General features: G+C 40.7%; 1 protein-coding gene across 1 annotated transcript in view; it reads left to right on the top strand.

Moving 5' to 3' along the window:
• Positions 1 to 6,906: 6,906 nt before the first annotated feature.
• Positions 6,907 to 15,406, top strand: part of DDHD2 (DDHD domain containing 2) — a 25,115-nt gene continuing 16,615 nt past the window's right edge. The window contains exons 1-5 of the mRNA XM_081961063.1: positions 6,907 to 7,048; positions 9,571 to 9,789; positions 10,811 to 11,001; positions 12,973 to 13,062; positions 15,207 to 15,327. Of these exons, the coding sequence (XP_081817189.1) occupies positions 9,579 to 9,789; positions 10,811 to 11,001; positions 12,973 to 13,062; positions 15,207 to 15,327 (613 nt within the window). The 5' untranslated portion in view covers positions 6,907 to 7,048; positions 9,571 to 9,578. The remainder of the gene's footprint in view (positions 7,049 to 9,570; positions 9,790 to 10,810; positions 11,002 to 12,972; positions 13,063 to 15,206; positions 15,328 to 15,406) is intronic.

Genomic DNA, 15,406 nt, shown 5'->3' with positions numbered 1-15,406 from the left:
AGACTGAGCTAGGAGCTTGAAGCGGGAAGAACCTGTTGAAGGACCCGCCGCCTGAATGCCGCATCTGCCGACGCCTATCTATCCACCTTATAATGGCGGATAAAGGAGGTAGGAGTAGCCCAAGTGGCCGCCGTGCAGATCTCTTCCACCGAGGCCTGCCTTGTCCACGCTGCTGAATGCGCCGTGATGTTGGAAGGAGGCGTGATGTGCCAGGTAAGCTCTAGAGATGGCTGACCGGATCCAGCGCCCAATCATAGATGGAGGAGCCTTTAGTCCCTTATTTGTGGGATGAAAGGACACGAAGAGCGCTTCAGTGCGCCCGAAGACGGCCGTCTTGGCAATATAGATCTGAAGAGCACGTCTTGCGTCTAACTTGTGCCAGTTGCGTTCAAGACTGTGAGAAGGATTAGGGCAGAAATTCGGAAGGGGGAGGTCTAGAGATCGATGAAAGGCCGAATTTACCTGACAAGCAGGGTGTAGCTGCTTTAAATAAAAGACGGTTGCACATGATGATACAGAAAAACACATCATAAATATGGTGTTGTAGTTCCTGGTTTCTTGTGCCCCAGTGCTCTCAATATCAGTAGCAAGAAAAATATACCATTTGGCTGTAACATTAGCTATTGACTTTCCTTCCTTAAATTTTAAAAGCCCAGTTGATACTGTTTGTTGCCATATGTGTCCAATGAACGCAATCTCCCAAACATCATATTAGCTGGTAGTTTTTTTAAAAAAAAATTTGCATGGCCTTTTTCTGCTGTAAATCTGAAGCCTTTATAAACTTTATAAAACCAGGATAGGAATACACTATAAAGATAATATAATTCGGCAACGAATAAAAGAACAGATCAGCCAAATTAAATACATTTGTGCAACAATTCTATTGTTAAAAGTATTGGATAAGAAAGCCACATGTTCTCGGTATCTTCAGAATACAGCATAGTTTTCTCCACGGTAGGAAAGAAACGTTCACAGAAAAATCATGTTCAGTTTTCACATTTTTCACTTTTTTTTAAAAGAATAACTACTATTTACTGACTGTAGAAAGCCTTTCTGTTGCATAAGGAGAACAAAAAGCATACCTCACTTAATTCATGGGATATTTGTAGTTAGGTTTCTTCTTGTTCTCAACTTATCAAAGAAATTCCAGTTAAATTTTGTTCTGTAATTATTTGCATCAGTTCCAGAGCCAAGCGCAGTCTCTGAGGCTTTCATGTGAGACTAAAAGACAAGTGGGAAAACAATATAAAATAAGAGATGGGAGAACTGTGATTGATTTAAGTTTACAATGTTAGTTTGTTTGCGTATTTTACTAAAAAAATCCCACAATGTGGGACCAGGAAGAATAATAATCTCACCAAGTAGTTTGGAACCTGGCATTTTCTTTCAGCTTGAGTCTGCCTAATAACATGGTTGTTGGGATAGATTAGGGAAGTGTGGTTGAATGTAGTCTGGAGTCTCGGGAGGGAGGGGCTGCTTCGCAGAGGGCAGAAAGACAGCAGAATGTCTGGTAGGCAGGAAAAGAGCAAGGACAGACCTCCCAAACAGTTCAGGGTATATCTATAGTTATGCAGATAGTAGCATTCATCTGGCAAGATTGATGTCAGGTTGCACAAAAGAAGAATGACATGGACTTATTTCTGAGCAGCTGCTTTATTGTTGTTTGCCTATAGACAGAATCTTGCCAGACTAAAATGACTATCTGCATAACTATAGATATACTCTGCGAACTGCAAGGGAGGACCCTCTTCCTTCCTACCAGATATTCCAAGCTCCACTGCCTTCTTGCCCACTGAGATAGCTCTTCCCTCCCGGACTTCAATGACAGAAACACTAGAGATGATAGATAAGTACTGTATGTTTCATATCTTACATCACTTTGCAGTTGCATACTGTCTGAAGGAAATTGAACTTTTATCTTTCTACTACAAAATAATGAACTGTCTTGAATAAACTTGTAAAGTTTAATCATATCTGTTTTTAAACAAACAATGTCAAATGCTCAGAAATGAAACTAAAGAAGGCCAAGGTAGACTTCCTGATCCTTTTCCCTACTTTGTGTTTGGTAGAGTTAAGTGGAACACATATCTTATACCTTCCATTTTTAAGACAATGTATTCTCAATTACTGCCATTCTTAATCCCTATCAAAGAGTCCATGTAATGCTACCAAATTATCGTTTATTTGTACAGTGTTTTAGCTAGCAAAATGTGTCTATCATATGGAATTTGCTCAATGAAGTGATTACCTTGATTACAAACCTCTTGTTCTTTTATTGTTTTCGGTGATCTCCCTCTGGCACAAGCATCAATCCATACAAACGTCCTCTGCCAGTTGGCAGTTTAACCAATATAATTTTTAAGAGTGGCTTGTTGGGTTTGGGGAGGTAGTGGAGACATCTAAGAATTTATAGTACAATCTATTTGGAAGAAAGTATCATCTGATATGTATGTACAACATTAATTGGGCTGTGCAGTTTAGTTTTCTGTTAATAATTTAAACCACTTCAGGATGTTTCAATAGCTTCCCAGGTAATGTTTGCATACAACTATTACACAGTATTGAGAAATGTAGTTAAAAATGTGACTAAATTGTCATATGAAAGGACCATCTGTAATTGCTGAAGTTTGGTTCTCTGATTAACTTTTTCTTCATCTCACTAACAAGACAATGCAAAAACCTGGTTTGTAATTGATGTGCTTTAGCATATTTAATACAGATAGCTCTCGACTTACAATTATTCATTTAACAACTGTTCAAATGTACGATGGCGCTGAACTGACAAAAAGTGACTTATGACCAGTCCTTGCACTTTAGACCATTTCAGTGTTGCATGTTCATGTAATAAAAATTCGGAGGCTTGGCAATTCAGAGGCTTTGGCAGGTATTTATGACCGTTGCAGTGTCCTAGGGTGACATCATTGGCATTTGCAACCTCCTTAGGATGCTTCTGACAAGCAGAGTCAGTGGAGGAAGCTGAATTTGCTTAAGGACTGTGGGATCAACCACCACAAAAAGGGTCATACAATTGGGCACAGCTCACTTAATGTATATCTCTCTTTGTGATGGACGTTCCTGTTCCATTATGGTACAGTAGTAAACTAAGACGTATCTATACCCGCAAGAGAATGGCTGCCATTTGGATTACGTTATAAGATTAACATTTATTTACTAGTTATGTTGTAGTGGATGTACCGGCCCAAGGCTAGGATGGTTCATTGGAATGGACATGGCCACAGAATACCAATACAGCAGGGTAATTTGGGATGTCAAATCATTTCCATACTGCTTCCTGAATAAATGTATTATACGAAAAGGAGTTTTGTTTTAGGAGTCATAACTTTATAGAGATGGTCCTCGACTTACAACAGTTCATTCGGTGACCGTTCAAACTTAACAGCAACACTGAAAAAAAGCAACTTGTGACCGTTTTTCAAACTTATGACCGCTGCAACATCCCCATGGTCACATGATCAAAATTTGGATGCTTCGCAACCGATTCATATGACAGTTGCAGTGTCCTGGGATCATGTGATCATCTTTTGCGGCCTTTTAAGCAAAGTCAGTGGGGGAACCAAATTCATTTAACAACTGTGTTACTAACTTAAACAACTGCAGTGATTCGACATGGCAAGAAAGGTCGTAAAATGGGGCAAATTCACTTAACAAATGATTCACTTAGCCACAGAAATGTTGGTCTCTATTATGGTCGTAGGTCGAGGACTATCCGTATATATGACATCCTAACAGTAATGCAATGTGGCAGTGTAGTGAAAAGGCCATCTATTCATTCATTGGTTGCTGATCTTTAGCTTTATAAAGCGTGAAGGGCACTTACTGCATCAAATCTAAGCCCATGAATTTACACCCATCTTATGAAGGTGTAGCTATATGTCTCCAGGCTGCAGCAAGTGGAAGCTGCTGTTTCTACTTCATATACCATGCCTTATCTGGAGGTGTGAGGTGAATTGACACAAGGTGTTTTCCCTAACACCATTGCTCACTGTTCTTGCCATTCAGTTAATCTGTGAACATATTCTTGGTTAAAAGCCATGCTGTGAATCCTTTGGACACTAATGCTGTTGAATGACAAGACGTGGCATTGCACGCAGAGAGTCTAGCACCCTGGGGATGTTTCCATAAAATTGTGGTCCAGAAATATATATTTGTATAACCTGAATGGGGAATCTGACCCAGATGCTGTAGAACTGCAGTTCCCAGCAGGCACCATCATTGCATAATTTTGAAAAGAGCACTAGGGCAACGATGCTCATGCCTTTGAAGGACATTTGAAGGACACCAGATGAAAGAAGGCTGCCTTCAATTATAATTCCTCTTTAGAGATTGGTAAACATGATGCAGTAATTATGGTGCTGGACAAGAAGGGCTCAACTCCACCCCTAGACGCAAAAACTCACTAGGTGATGTTAATCTAGTTGATACTTCTCATTCAGACCTATCTCACAAGGTCATGTCTGAAAAATATAGAGCAACATAAAGTATACATTGGATTAAGAATAAAACCAACCACTCTTGTCCTTATCAAATGACTCCACCTGGAATTAGCACTGAAGATGTTGACTACTTTGCTTTGAAAATGGGATAGTGATTAAAATTTCGAAAAGGTGGCTGGAATATTAGTTCTTCACTTTTGATATTTGTTTGCAGTCTGTTCAATAAATATGATCAACTTCTACATTTTTTGTGTTATTTACTGCTTTTAACTTTAAGGTGTATAAGTCTGTATCTTCATTTTAGGGTGGTACCTATGTAGGCCCAGCAGAGGAGACCAGGGAAGAACTTTTAGACTTTGGATGTAAATGGTTTTATGCCTCTTTCTTTTCAGATAGTACTGTTTATTCACAGTCACAAAAACTGATAACCCATCCCTGGAGCGCGTGGCTTACATTTCTGTCCCAATGTCCTACCTTGATGTCAGAAGTGTTAGTCAGAAAAATTATTGAGGGGTTAAGTTAAACTGCTGAAGGCTATTAAAATGGCTGGCAAGCTTGGGTTTTTCATCCTTTATAACCCTTACATAGAAGTTATATGGACGGTAAAGAAAGATCGGCTCAATAATCTACCATTACAGTTTAATTCTGCTTTCTGATCTAAGGGCCTCCACTTCTCTTTATGTTGCCAATTCCTGTTATGCTGCCAGTAAGACGTTCAAATTGCCTAATCCCATCCCTCAATATTACTGTACAGTTACTATAGCTAATGTAAACTATTGAATAAGGATGGGTAGATATTGGTTTATTTTCAATCTATTTCTGTCTTAGAATTTTAATTTCTGTCTTAATTTCTAGAGTTTTCTAGATTTTTTTAGTTCTATGCATAGCTTTCAGGGATATGAATAGAATAATATTCTGTGTTATTTTGCTAGCTTGTGTTTTGTTTGCTACATTCCTTTTTACTTTTAAACAGTTTGTTAATTGTTTTGTTCTATACTCGTCTTTGACTGAAATAAACTTGTGACTTATGGCAAAGATTTATCTTGGAAGACCATCTTCAACACTTTGCTTATACCCACAAGGGGATCCTCTCAATATTTCCACATATTAGACATGTTATAAATATGATTAACTTCTACATTTTATGTTATTTACTGCTTGTAACTTTAAGATATATAAATGCCAAAGATGCACATCAGCTACAACCATCTGCCTGCAATAATAAGCTGATTACAAGTGTGTGTCAAGCTGTCATCTAGAAATTAATTCTTCTGTCATCTAGACTTCATTCTCCATTATCCCCAACCAACATGGGCAAAATAAGCATTGTAGTCAAGAGCACCAAGCTACGTTCCCCTGCTCTAAGCAACCCATAATTCAGATTAGCCCTTCATTATCTGCTTAAGACGCAGCACAACCAATGTTTTTGGATCCCGGGTTGGGAGAAACAATTCCTATTTTTAGAAGTGTTGTTCTTACAGCCAATTATGTTCTATACAACTGTCTCATGCTTAGCCATGTGGGTGGGTGACTGCATCAGTCACAAAACTTTTTTTTTCTAAAGTGGGTTGTAAGCATTGGGGGGAAAAGCAACCCATTGTGCAAAGCTCTTACTCAACAGTTTTATGGTATGCGAAAGGTCAGATCAGCAGGCTTCTGAACACAACCACTTCTTAAAGGGACAGGCCTATTCTTAGAATCTTTTATTCTTCCAGCCAAACTCTGGAGAGTTCCCCATGCTATAAACTGTAGAATTATCCCCAAGGTGCTCGGTCTTGGCTATTTTCTCAGGAGTGGTCCCTGGCTTTCTCTGGAACTCTTACGGCAAGCCATGTGGGTGAAATTCTTATTTCTGCTGCCTTCCACCCCTGTTAAAACCACTCATTACAGACTCTTCCCTGACATTAAAAAAAAATCACTACAAAGGTGAATTTCTATGGAGATTCTCAAATCATCCATGTCATGGTTGTCCCCAAGGTGCTTTTTCAAAAGGCAACTGAACTTCCTTGGGTGGTGGTGTTTTTTTTTTAAAAAAACTTTTCGCTTCTCATCCAAGGTGTTGACTTCAGAACTGGAAAAAAAGGCTGCTTGGGATGAATAGCCCAACTCTTCCAAGGAAGTCCCAAGTCCAGTTTTCTTTTGAAAAAAAGCACCTTTGGAACAAAAGGGAAGCTGAGCTAATAAAGAAGAGAGCCTTCTGCTTACTTTCACGCTGTGCCTTGAAGGGGGGTGAAAGTGGAGTCTACAACCTGGGTAGGAACCCTAGGAGCGGCTTTGCACCGCTCTCTTCTGACGACTACCCGAAGAAACGCGTTGACAACCCTCCCTCCCCAACCTGCTCTACCTCCGCCAGCGGAGGGTGCCTAGGAGCCTCCAGGGGGCGGAGCTTCGGAGCCCGGCTGGCACAAATCCGCACGGCGGGGAAACTCACCAGAGGCCCCGCCCCCTCCTTTCGGCCCCGCCTTCTGGGCGGGCCCACTGCCCGGCGTTCGTCCGCCCGCCCACCCTCAACCGCCGCCGCGTCTGTCAGTAGCCGCGGCGGCCGTGGCGGTGAGGAGACGGCGAGGCCTGCTGCTCGGGCTCTCGCCACCCGGGTGAGCCGGGGAGAAGGGGCTTTTAACCGGGGCCGGGAGGCTAATTTGGCCCTTAGAAGGGGGAGAGCGTTGGGCTTGGGGACGGGGGGAAGGCGGTAGAAGAGGGAGACATTATGCCCTCTCCTGGTTGGCGCGTTCAGACGTTCAAGGGATGCGTGTTGGAAGGGATGCGGCTCTCCTCCGCCTGGCCGCGGAAGGACGGGGCAGGTCATGTGGGGGTAGCGACCTTGGAGGATGGGATGGAGGTCCCGGGTGACGCTGGTCAGGGGCAAAATGCTGAGTAAAGGAGGTGTGTGTGTGTGTGTGTGTTTTGTGTGTGTGTGTGTTTTCCAAAACCACCCAGCTCTTCCGTAGTATCATTCCACGGATTCCTTTGGGTTTTCCTTGTGGTTTCCTTCCTTTCTTTATGAATGCCTGTCAACGTTGCCCTGGCATAAAGGAGATAAATGCCTCTGGATTTACTCAGCGTTGCAATTGGTATTTAACAATTTACCTCTTGCCTTTTTGGGGACGGGGGGGGGTTGAACTCAGGAGCTCCCACCTGGGGACCCCACCCCTTTCATAGGTCCCAAGAGGTTAGGTTGTGGGCAGAGGACCCGAACCTAGGTCTCTTCCAAATCTGCCCAGGTTGGGATTTCCAAGGCTGGCTCTCTAGAAGGGGAGGAGATAAATGGGGATGGGGATGGGGGGGGCAGGGAGACCCCTGGAGAGAAGGGGCTCTGGCTGGCAGCCCAACAGGCATCATTATTGAAAAGTCACGGGTCATCCAGTAGGCAAAGGCTTGGTTGTAGGCGTGACCTCTGGAGAAAGTCCCCAGAAGCTGATGGATCAGGTGCAGGAGAAAAATTGAGCAAAGATGGCCAACGAGACCTCGAATGGGGCTTTGGTACCATCAACCACGGCTGGGAGTGGGCACATGCCAATGTGACAGAAGGACGTTTCTTCCAGCTCCTTCTCCAAGCTGAATTCAACACATTGTGTGCTGCGACTGCTGAGCACAATGTCTTTGATGAAGCTGGGAGCAAGAATTGTAAATGTCCACATTTTCCATATTTATCCAGGTTTGTCATTGGGCTGTTGCCAGCGAAAGCCTACCCTTGAATGGGACTGGGAAACGGATACTTCACTTATGTTGCAAACTGTAAATTTGTCGATGATATGAATGATCCACAAGGTTAACAGAGTGTGTGTAAATCACATCCTGATTTTTCATAAAGGCCTGGAGTTTCTCAGAGATTTGGGGACCGTATTAATTCCGAAGGTCTCACTGTAAATACTGTAGCCTATAGCAAAGTGATATGGGAGAGGTAGTCCCAAAAATTTGGAAGACCCTGCAGAAATAACAATTGTGATTTAATTTAAGCATAATCCATAGTGGCAAAAAAATAAAAATTGAATTAGTGAGACAGTTGCACAGTTAGAAATGTAACATTTCCAGAAATGAGATGCAATGAGTACTGTCTCCTTCCCTTTAAAAAAGAATATACATTTTGGGGAGAGAAAAAATGAAATCGGTCCACTCCTGAATTTTTAACTGCTTTACAGGATTAGCTACTTCGTTACTTTATAAAATATGTGATTTGTAACTGAGTTGCTTCCCAAAGTTGTTTGTAGTGAGTTATTTGTACATTGTTTTTTGTTACAAATGAAGTTATAAGTTTCTAAACTCTGAACCACATGGTATCTTTTAATTTTGTTTCTTCAGAAGCAGGCAAAAAAAATGAACAGAAAACAAGATGATTAAGACTAATCCTTAATTTTTAGAAAAAGAGCAGACAGAAATTATGAAAGACATATTTTTGGCACAGGAACCATTGTTTAATCAGATCAGTGTTGCTTGACTCCAAATAAACTGGATGGTACCAAAATTCAATTCAATCGATGGATGTTCTTTGTTCACCTTTTTTTTTAAAATGGGCACTGGGGTAATTGTGGAGCCCTTCGTTATTAAATTTTAAAATGTTCCTTGTTGAGGGAAATATATTAAAATGTATAATCCACATGTATAAGAAATATATAGAATTGAGTATCAAAGTCATTTTTGATTGAATGGTTGCTAAGCATCAAGTGTTCTTTTATGTTCTTATAAAACACAATTTACATGCTGATTCTGTGCATATTTGAAAGTACAATCTAGTGAACTCAGGAGCAACTACTTTGTGTAGGATTGCCTTGTTAGCTTAGTTTCAACAAAGGTGTGTGAATTAGACACAGGGGTGCAACCAGTTGGGCTAAAATTGCATATGTTTGCTCATCCCAGGCTTACTTGGTACTAAGGTTGCTGAGCTTGTCCATATCTAGATACTTGTAGATGATTCCAGGGGCTTTTTAAAAACTGAGTCATCTGTAGTTGCTGTTGGTTCATTTGTGGCTTTTTAGTATTATTTCTTTTTCATTTTTGACAAAAAGCACTATACCCTTTTCACAAAAAAATAAATCATAAATTTTTACTGAGTGAAATCTGAATGAAGTTCTTAACGTATTTGGGGGGCTTGTTTGCTTCATTTTCATGTTTGTACCAGGCAGTACAATGTCCACAACAGAGCAACAATCAACAGAGGCCTCTCCATCTTCAAATTCAAATTCATCCACTTACTACGAAGCTGTAGAAGCAGAAGCAGCCAATAAATATGAACCTGTTTCTCCTCACTGGTCTTACTGCAGGACAGTAGATTCCAGAGACAAATGGATTCCCTTCAGTGAACAAGATTCAGAGAAGTTGGAAACAGCTTATCAGTCTAGTAAGTAGAGATGTGATGCCACAAAAAGAAGTTCTGATTTTTATGCAGTTAATTCTGCATTTTAATTGTGTCTGTTGCAAAGTGATCTGATTTAATTCTCAGCTCCATTCTGGGGGGGGGGGATATCTAAAGCAAAAGTGTAGCATCCTCTACATCAGTGTTTCTCAACCTTGGCAACTTGAAGATGTCTGGACTTCAACTCCCAGAATTCCCTAGCCAGCTGGCTGGGGAATTCTGGGAGTTGAAGTCCGGGCATTTTCAAGTTGCCAAGGTTGAGAAACACTGCTCTACATCTTGTTGGATTCTAGTTCTTTTCTGTTGAGAAACTCTTGTCTACGCAAGGAGAAGGGGGTCAAGTGGGATACTAACCTTGAGTCTTTGTGCAGCCACAAAAGGCATAAGCCTGACCCTTCCCAAATGCCATGAACCTTTATGTGGTTGTTCCCAGGGGAAGCCAAGTAGGTCACAATAAAGTTGTTGATTTGGACCTTTTAGAAATGGATCTGGTTGCACTTTAGCTTCACCTAGTGTGGCCAGTGATCATGAGTGATGGCAACTGAAGTCCATCAATAACTGGTAACTGTATCTTCTCTACCCTGTGAAGAGTCCGTGTCTTCCCTGTATCACAAATGCACGAAAATAAATAAACAGAGATACAGGAGATACAGATATTCTCAGGCTAGATCAGCCATCATTTAAACTGGAAATCTACAGTATATTGTATATTAAATTAAGGTTTCCAGGACGCAAGGAAAAGACTAACCCAACTATGGGACAAGACATTTGCCACTTGCCTTCTGATGTATTTTTTGTAAATATTATCCAGTGTATTTTCCCGGGCATTTTGCCACCTAAGTAATGTGTCTTCTAAAAAAATAATAATATGGTTGTCATTTATATGAATTTTGACTTATAGGTTCTCCACACCCCACAACTTTGTGTTCGGTTTCAGCCTTTTCCTTTTAACAAAGCCTTATTGATAGGAAGCATCTAGTTTTACGATAACCCTCGTGTTCTGTAGGCAAGCATTGCAAGGAGCTGATTGTGCCTACCGAAGGGGGCCGGTATGATGTCCACTTAAAGAAAAGGATGCGCTATGCTGTTTACTGGGAAGAAGAAGAATCAGAAGTAAGACGCTGTACTTGGTTTTATAAGGGCGATAAAGACAACAGATACATTCCATATCCTGAAAACTTCAGTGAACAGCTGGAGGTAACGTTGATTAAGAACATGAGTCTTATTCTTTATTGCATCACTTTTATTTCTGGCAAATGCCCTTCACATTATCCGGGAGCTGATCGTGGGGGACAATGTGACGGGGATCTCTTATATAATTTGGAAATATAAATACCAGTCAAGAAATTTCCATTAGACTCATATGCTGTGTGGATTAGTTCTCTCTGTGATACTTCCCCAGTTTAAATTCATCCTGCCATATGTTCTCACTTCCCTGGAAAGAAAATATTTCTTCCACAGAACAAGTGGTAAGAGCTGTCATATCTATTTATTTTGTTAACGGGATAGCAATAGCAATACCACTTAGGTTTATATCTTCATAGTGCTTCACAGCCCTCTAAGCGGTTTACAGAGTCAGCACCTTGCCCCCAACAATCTGGGTCCTCCTTCTACCAACCTGAGAAGGATGGAAGGCTGAGTCAACCTTGAGTTGGTCAGGATCGAACTCCTGGCAGTGAGCAGAGTTAGCCTGCAATACCGCATTCTAACCACGGCACCAACATGGCTCTTTAGTGGGTAAATAACTGGGCATCACTAAATCAACAAAAGCACAACCCTGAGCCAAATCAGGATCCCTTCAAGGACTGTTCTTTTAAATTCTAAAATATTTTACTAACTTTTTGGTTTTGGAGGCCACATTCATGAATCAGCTATTATGAATCTAATCTAGTCCTTGGTCATTCAGCTCTTTCTGATCCAAAGGGGACTGAGGAGGCCCTTTCAAATAGAAAAATTTAGATTGTATGAGGGCTGCCTCCTCAGCAGTCCTCTCCATCACCTTAGAGCAGTTGGACCCTCTTCCTTAGTTATTAGTAGCTTCCCTTCTTTTTGTTTTATGACCAAGTTGACTTGATATCATCTGCAAATACCATTTTTTTAAAAAAAAATCAGTCTTGACTTTGCAAGATACCTTGCCTTTCTACTTTGCTTTTTAGAACCTAACATCTGCTGACCATCACACTGCAAGGAACAATGTGTGGCTTACCTGATAGGCCTATCTACCTGAGAGTGGCTCATCTTCCAATTCCTTGCTGCATTATGTTCTTTGAGTCCATTTTTCCTTACAAATATCTGCTTCATTCTGGATATTTGTTTGGAAGTGAGGATAAGTCTACCCACGTTCTTTGAGAGGCAAATGACATTTTAGGACAAATTCATTGTGGTGAATTTAGTTGATAACTGTAGGTAACAGTAAGAGATACAATTTTTCTCTGTTAACCCTCACCTAGTTGTATAATATTCCTAGACACTAATTTGTTTGTATTCTGGATGAGTATCATGGTTTCAGAAATGCTTAGATTACCTTCATCAGCTGAGTTTGAACAGAAACATTTTTGATTATAGGCAGTACGTTTTGTAGTATGTTCCAATTGGAAATTGAAAGCATGTAAATCTAACTAGTGGATTCTGATCTCTAATGATATGAAGCTGAACCAAAAATCTTAAGTGTTATATTTTGGGACTCAAAATATAAATTGCTTCCAAAGTAATTAAAGTGGAATCAAGCCATTTGAAATAGTAATCCATACAAACAAAAAAGAAGCAATAATTTCTCTACAGAGAATTCTCATGATTAGTGAAGAAGAATACCTTGTTATGTCTAATCATGCATATGGTGGAAAACATGCAGCAATTTGTTCTCTTGGTTTTTCTAAACTGTAATCTTATTGAAACAAACACCATATTAGAGAGCACAGCAGTGGAAAAGAAGGCTTAGTTTCCTTTCCTTTTCCTTTTCCCTTCCCTTCCCTTTCCACTGTCTCTGCAGACATCTTCTGTTTGACCTGCAAATGTAGAGAGAATGATACTGACAGTCATTTGCAACACTTTTGGCTTTGTGTAATTATTTAGTCAACTTTGAGTAAAATTTATATAGAGTTAGATTTCTATAATGTAAAAGTAAAATATGCTGACTCTCAAAGTATTCTATTTTGGTTTCCTCTGAAGGACACTTATATGATTTGTGTGACCTTAGATGAATGGAAGAAGAAATTGGAATCTCCAAACAGAGAAGTAATCATATTACATAACCCAAAGGTATAGTAAAGTTGATAGTTTTCTCTTCCCAAGAAAAATGTTGCTTGTTCTTAATAATTTCAGCTGTATTAAGGAAACTTCTGAAAGTTTACATAATAAAACACAAGCTTTTGTGTGTCCAAGGAATAGGTCTGGGAGAGGAGAATTTTCCTGCTCTTAGGCCAATATATATTTATTTCCTTTAGGAAACATCTCTTAACGGTCTGTGATATTGCCCAAGGTCATAAGCTTTCCAGTTGCAGTTAACATGCTTAGAAATTCATGTTAGAATTACATCTGGTGGTTTATAGAGGTGTTGTAAGAAAAATAGAAGGAAATGTATGCATCCTTGAACACTTGAATGAGGTTTTGTATGAGCTCTTGTACATTCTACATTAAATTCAAATTAAATTACATTAAAAGTAATTATATTAAAATATGTGATAAATTAGAGTGAGATGATACCTTGCTTAGCATAGGTACAGTATATTTTCCTTATCCTGTATTAAAGATATTGAGCAGGGAGAGCAATTATATGGGGCATGTTAGGAGAGGATAAATATGCTCCCTTTTTAGAGGTTAACTCAGTTATCAAAGTGTCTTGCAAAATTCTAGGAAAAGAGTTGGCAACCTATGGTACTCAGATGTGCTGCCTGAATGTTCTGTCCCGTGATTCTAATGAATATGCAGACACAAGCTTGGCTGTCTGCCACAACTAATTATGGAGATAAAGCCACCCCTTGGCTAGGAGCCTAGAATGCTATCTTCAAGAAACCAAGATTAGGCTTACGGAATGCTTTCTCAACGGCTAGTAAAATGGACTGTTGTTTCCTGAAAAGATTCCCCTTCCATCACTCCACCTATAAACTCTTTGGGAGGGGCCACAACCGTAGCCAGCTGTCCCTATTTCCTTCTATGATGTCTTCTCCACAGCTGCTCCCTTCTCCTCTCATGCACATCAGGGACAACCTCCCTCTGTTCCTCCTCACTGCTCCCTGACCTGGTGGCCAACAGGCCTCTTTAGTTCCTGCTCTGACTTCAAACACCCTCCAGAGTCTTCCTCATCCTCCAGAGCAGTCCCACAATGGTCTGAGCTGTCCACCAACAGCTCAGCCGACCGCTGCTGGGCCACAACACTGAGCTATACAGGCAGTCCTCAACTTACAACAGTTCCTTTAGTGACTGTTCAAAGTTACAGCAGCACTGAAAAAAGTGAGTTATGAGCATTTTTCACACTTACAATCATTGCAGGATCCCAATGACTATGTCATCAAAATCCAGACACTTGACAACTGGCACATATTTATGACGGTTGCTATTTCCTGGAGTCAACCCCTTTTGTGACCCTTTGACAAGCAAAATGAATGGGGGAATCCAGAGTTATTTAGCAACTACGTTACTAACTTAACAACAGTAACGATTCACTTTCCAAGTGCGGCAAGAAAGGGCAAAGTTCACTTAACAAATGTCTCGCTTAGCAACATAAATTTTGGACTCAACTGTGGTCATAAGTCGAGGACTACTTGTACTCCTGACAGCTACAATTGGTCCCATCCCCAAGGATATGATCAATTTGGATGGATGCTAGGAAGTGTAGTTCAGCAACGTCTGGGTTGCTATAAGTTGCCTAGTAGGGCAAGAGCAAAGGGGATGCTTTTTCTCCTAAGGATCCTCAGGTCAGCTGGGGTTGCTCTCTTTCCAAGAATCGAGGTTGGTTTCTATGAACTTTGAGCTTTTTTGATTGTGACTCAAGAAGTGTGGAATGCTGAGGCTCTCTCAAGTGGTTTCTTTCCATTGCTCTTTGGTCTCATTTTGGAGACCAGCAAAATTTTTGTATTTTTCGCTCTGCCAGACTTTGGAAAATGACCGGGAGGCAGAAATTCTGTTTACTGTTTTTAAATGGATTTAAGAAATATTGGCATACATGTAGCTGTTTCATAACCTGCCCTTAGGAGACTCTCAATTGCCTCTCTGTGGTGCTACATAAGTCAAAGCGCAACCTAATCAGTAGCAGGAGGCTGAAAGCTGCTACATGGTTGGTGTCTGTGTGGCCATTAGGATTTTCTTTAGTTTCTGTGCTTAGTTGCAGTGACTTTTATTAATGCTTGTCTCCATTTTGTCATCAGATTAGCTGACCTGATTTCCTTGTCTTTCTTTCCTTCAAGTTAATGGTACATTACCAACCAGTAGCAGTCACAGACGACTGGGGCGTGAGTCCTGCGGAACAAGGCCGGCCAAGGACTGTGAAGAGAGGAGTGGACAGTATATCTGTTGAAATCCCTCATGGTGAATAATTACTTTCATCTTTGTTTGGAACACACTTTCATTGTTTAATAAGTTTTGCTCAAGGAGTGCTCAGAGATTA

The sequence above is a fragment of the Natrix helvetica genome (assembly GCF_964273705.1).
Source record: "Natrix helvetica genome assembly, chromosome: 8".
Classification (NCBI taxonomy): Eukaryota; Metazoa; Chordata; class Lepidosauria; order Squamata; family Natricidae; genus Natrix; species Natrix helvetica.
The sequence above is the reverse complement of the archived record's forward strand: the minus strand, read 5'-3'. Positions and strand labels throughout refer to the sequence as shown.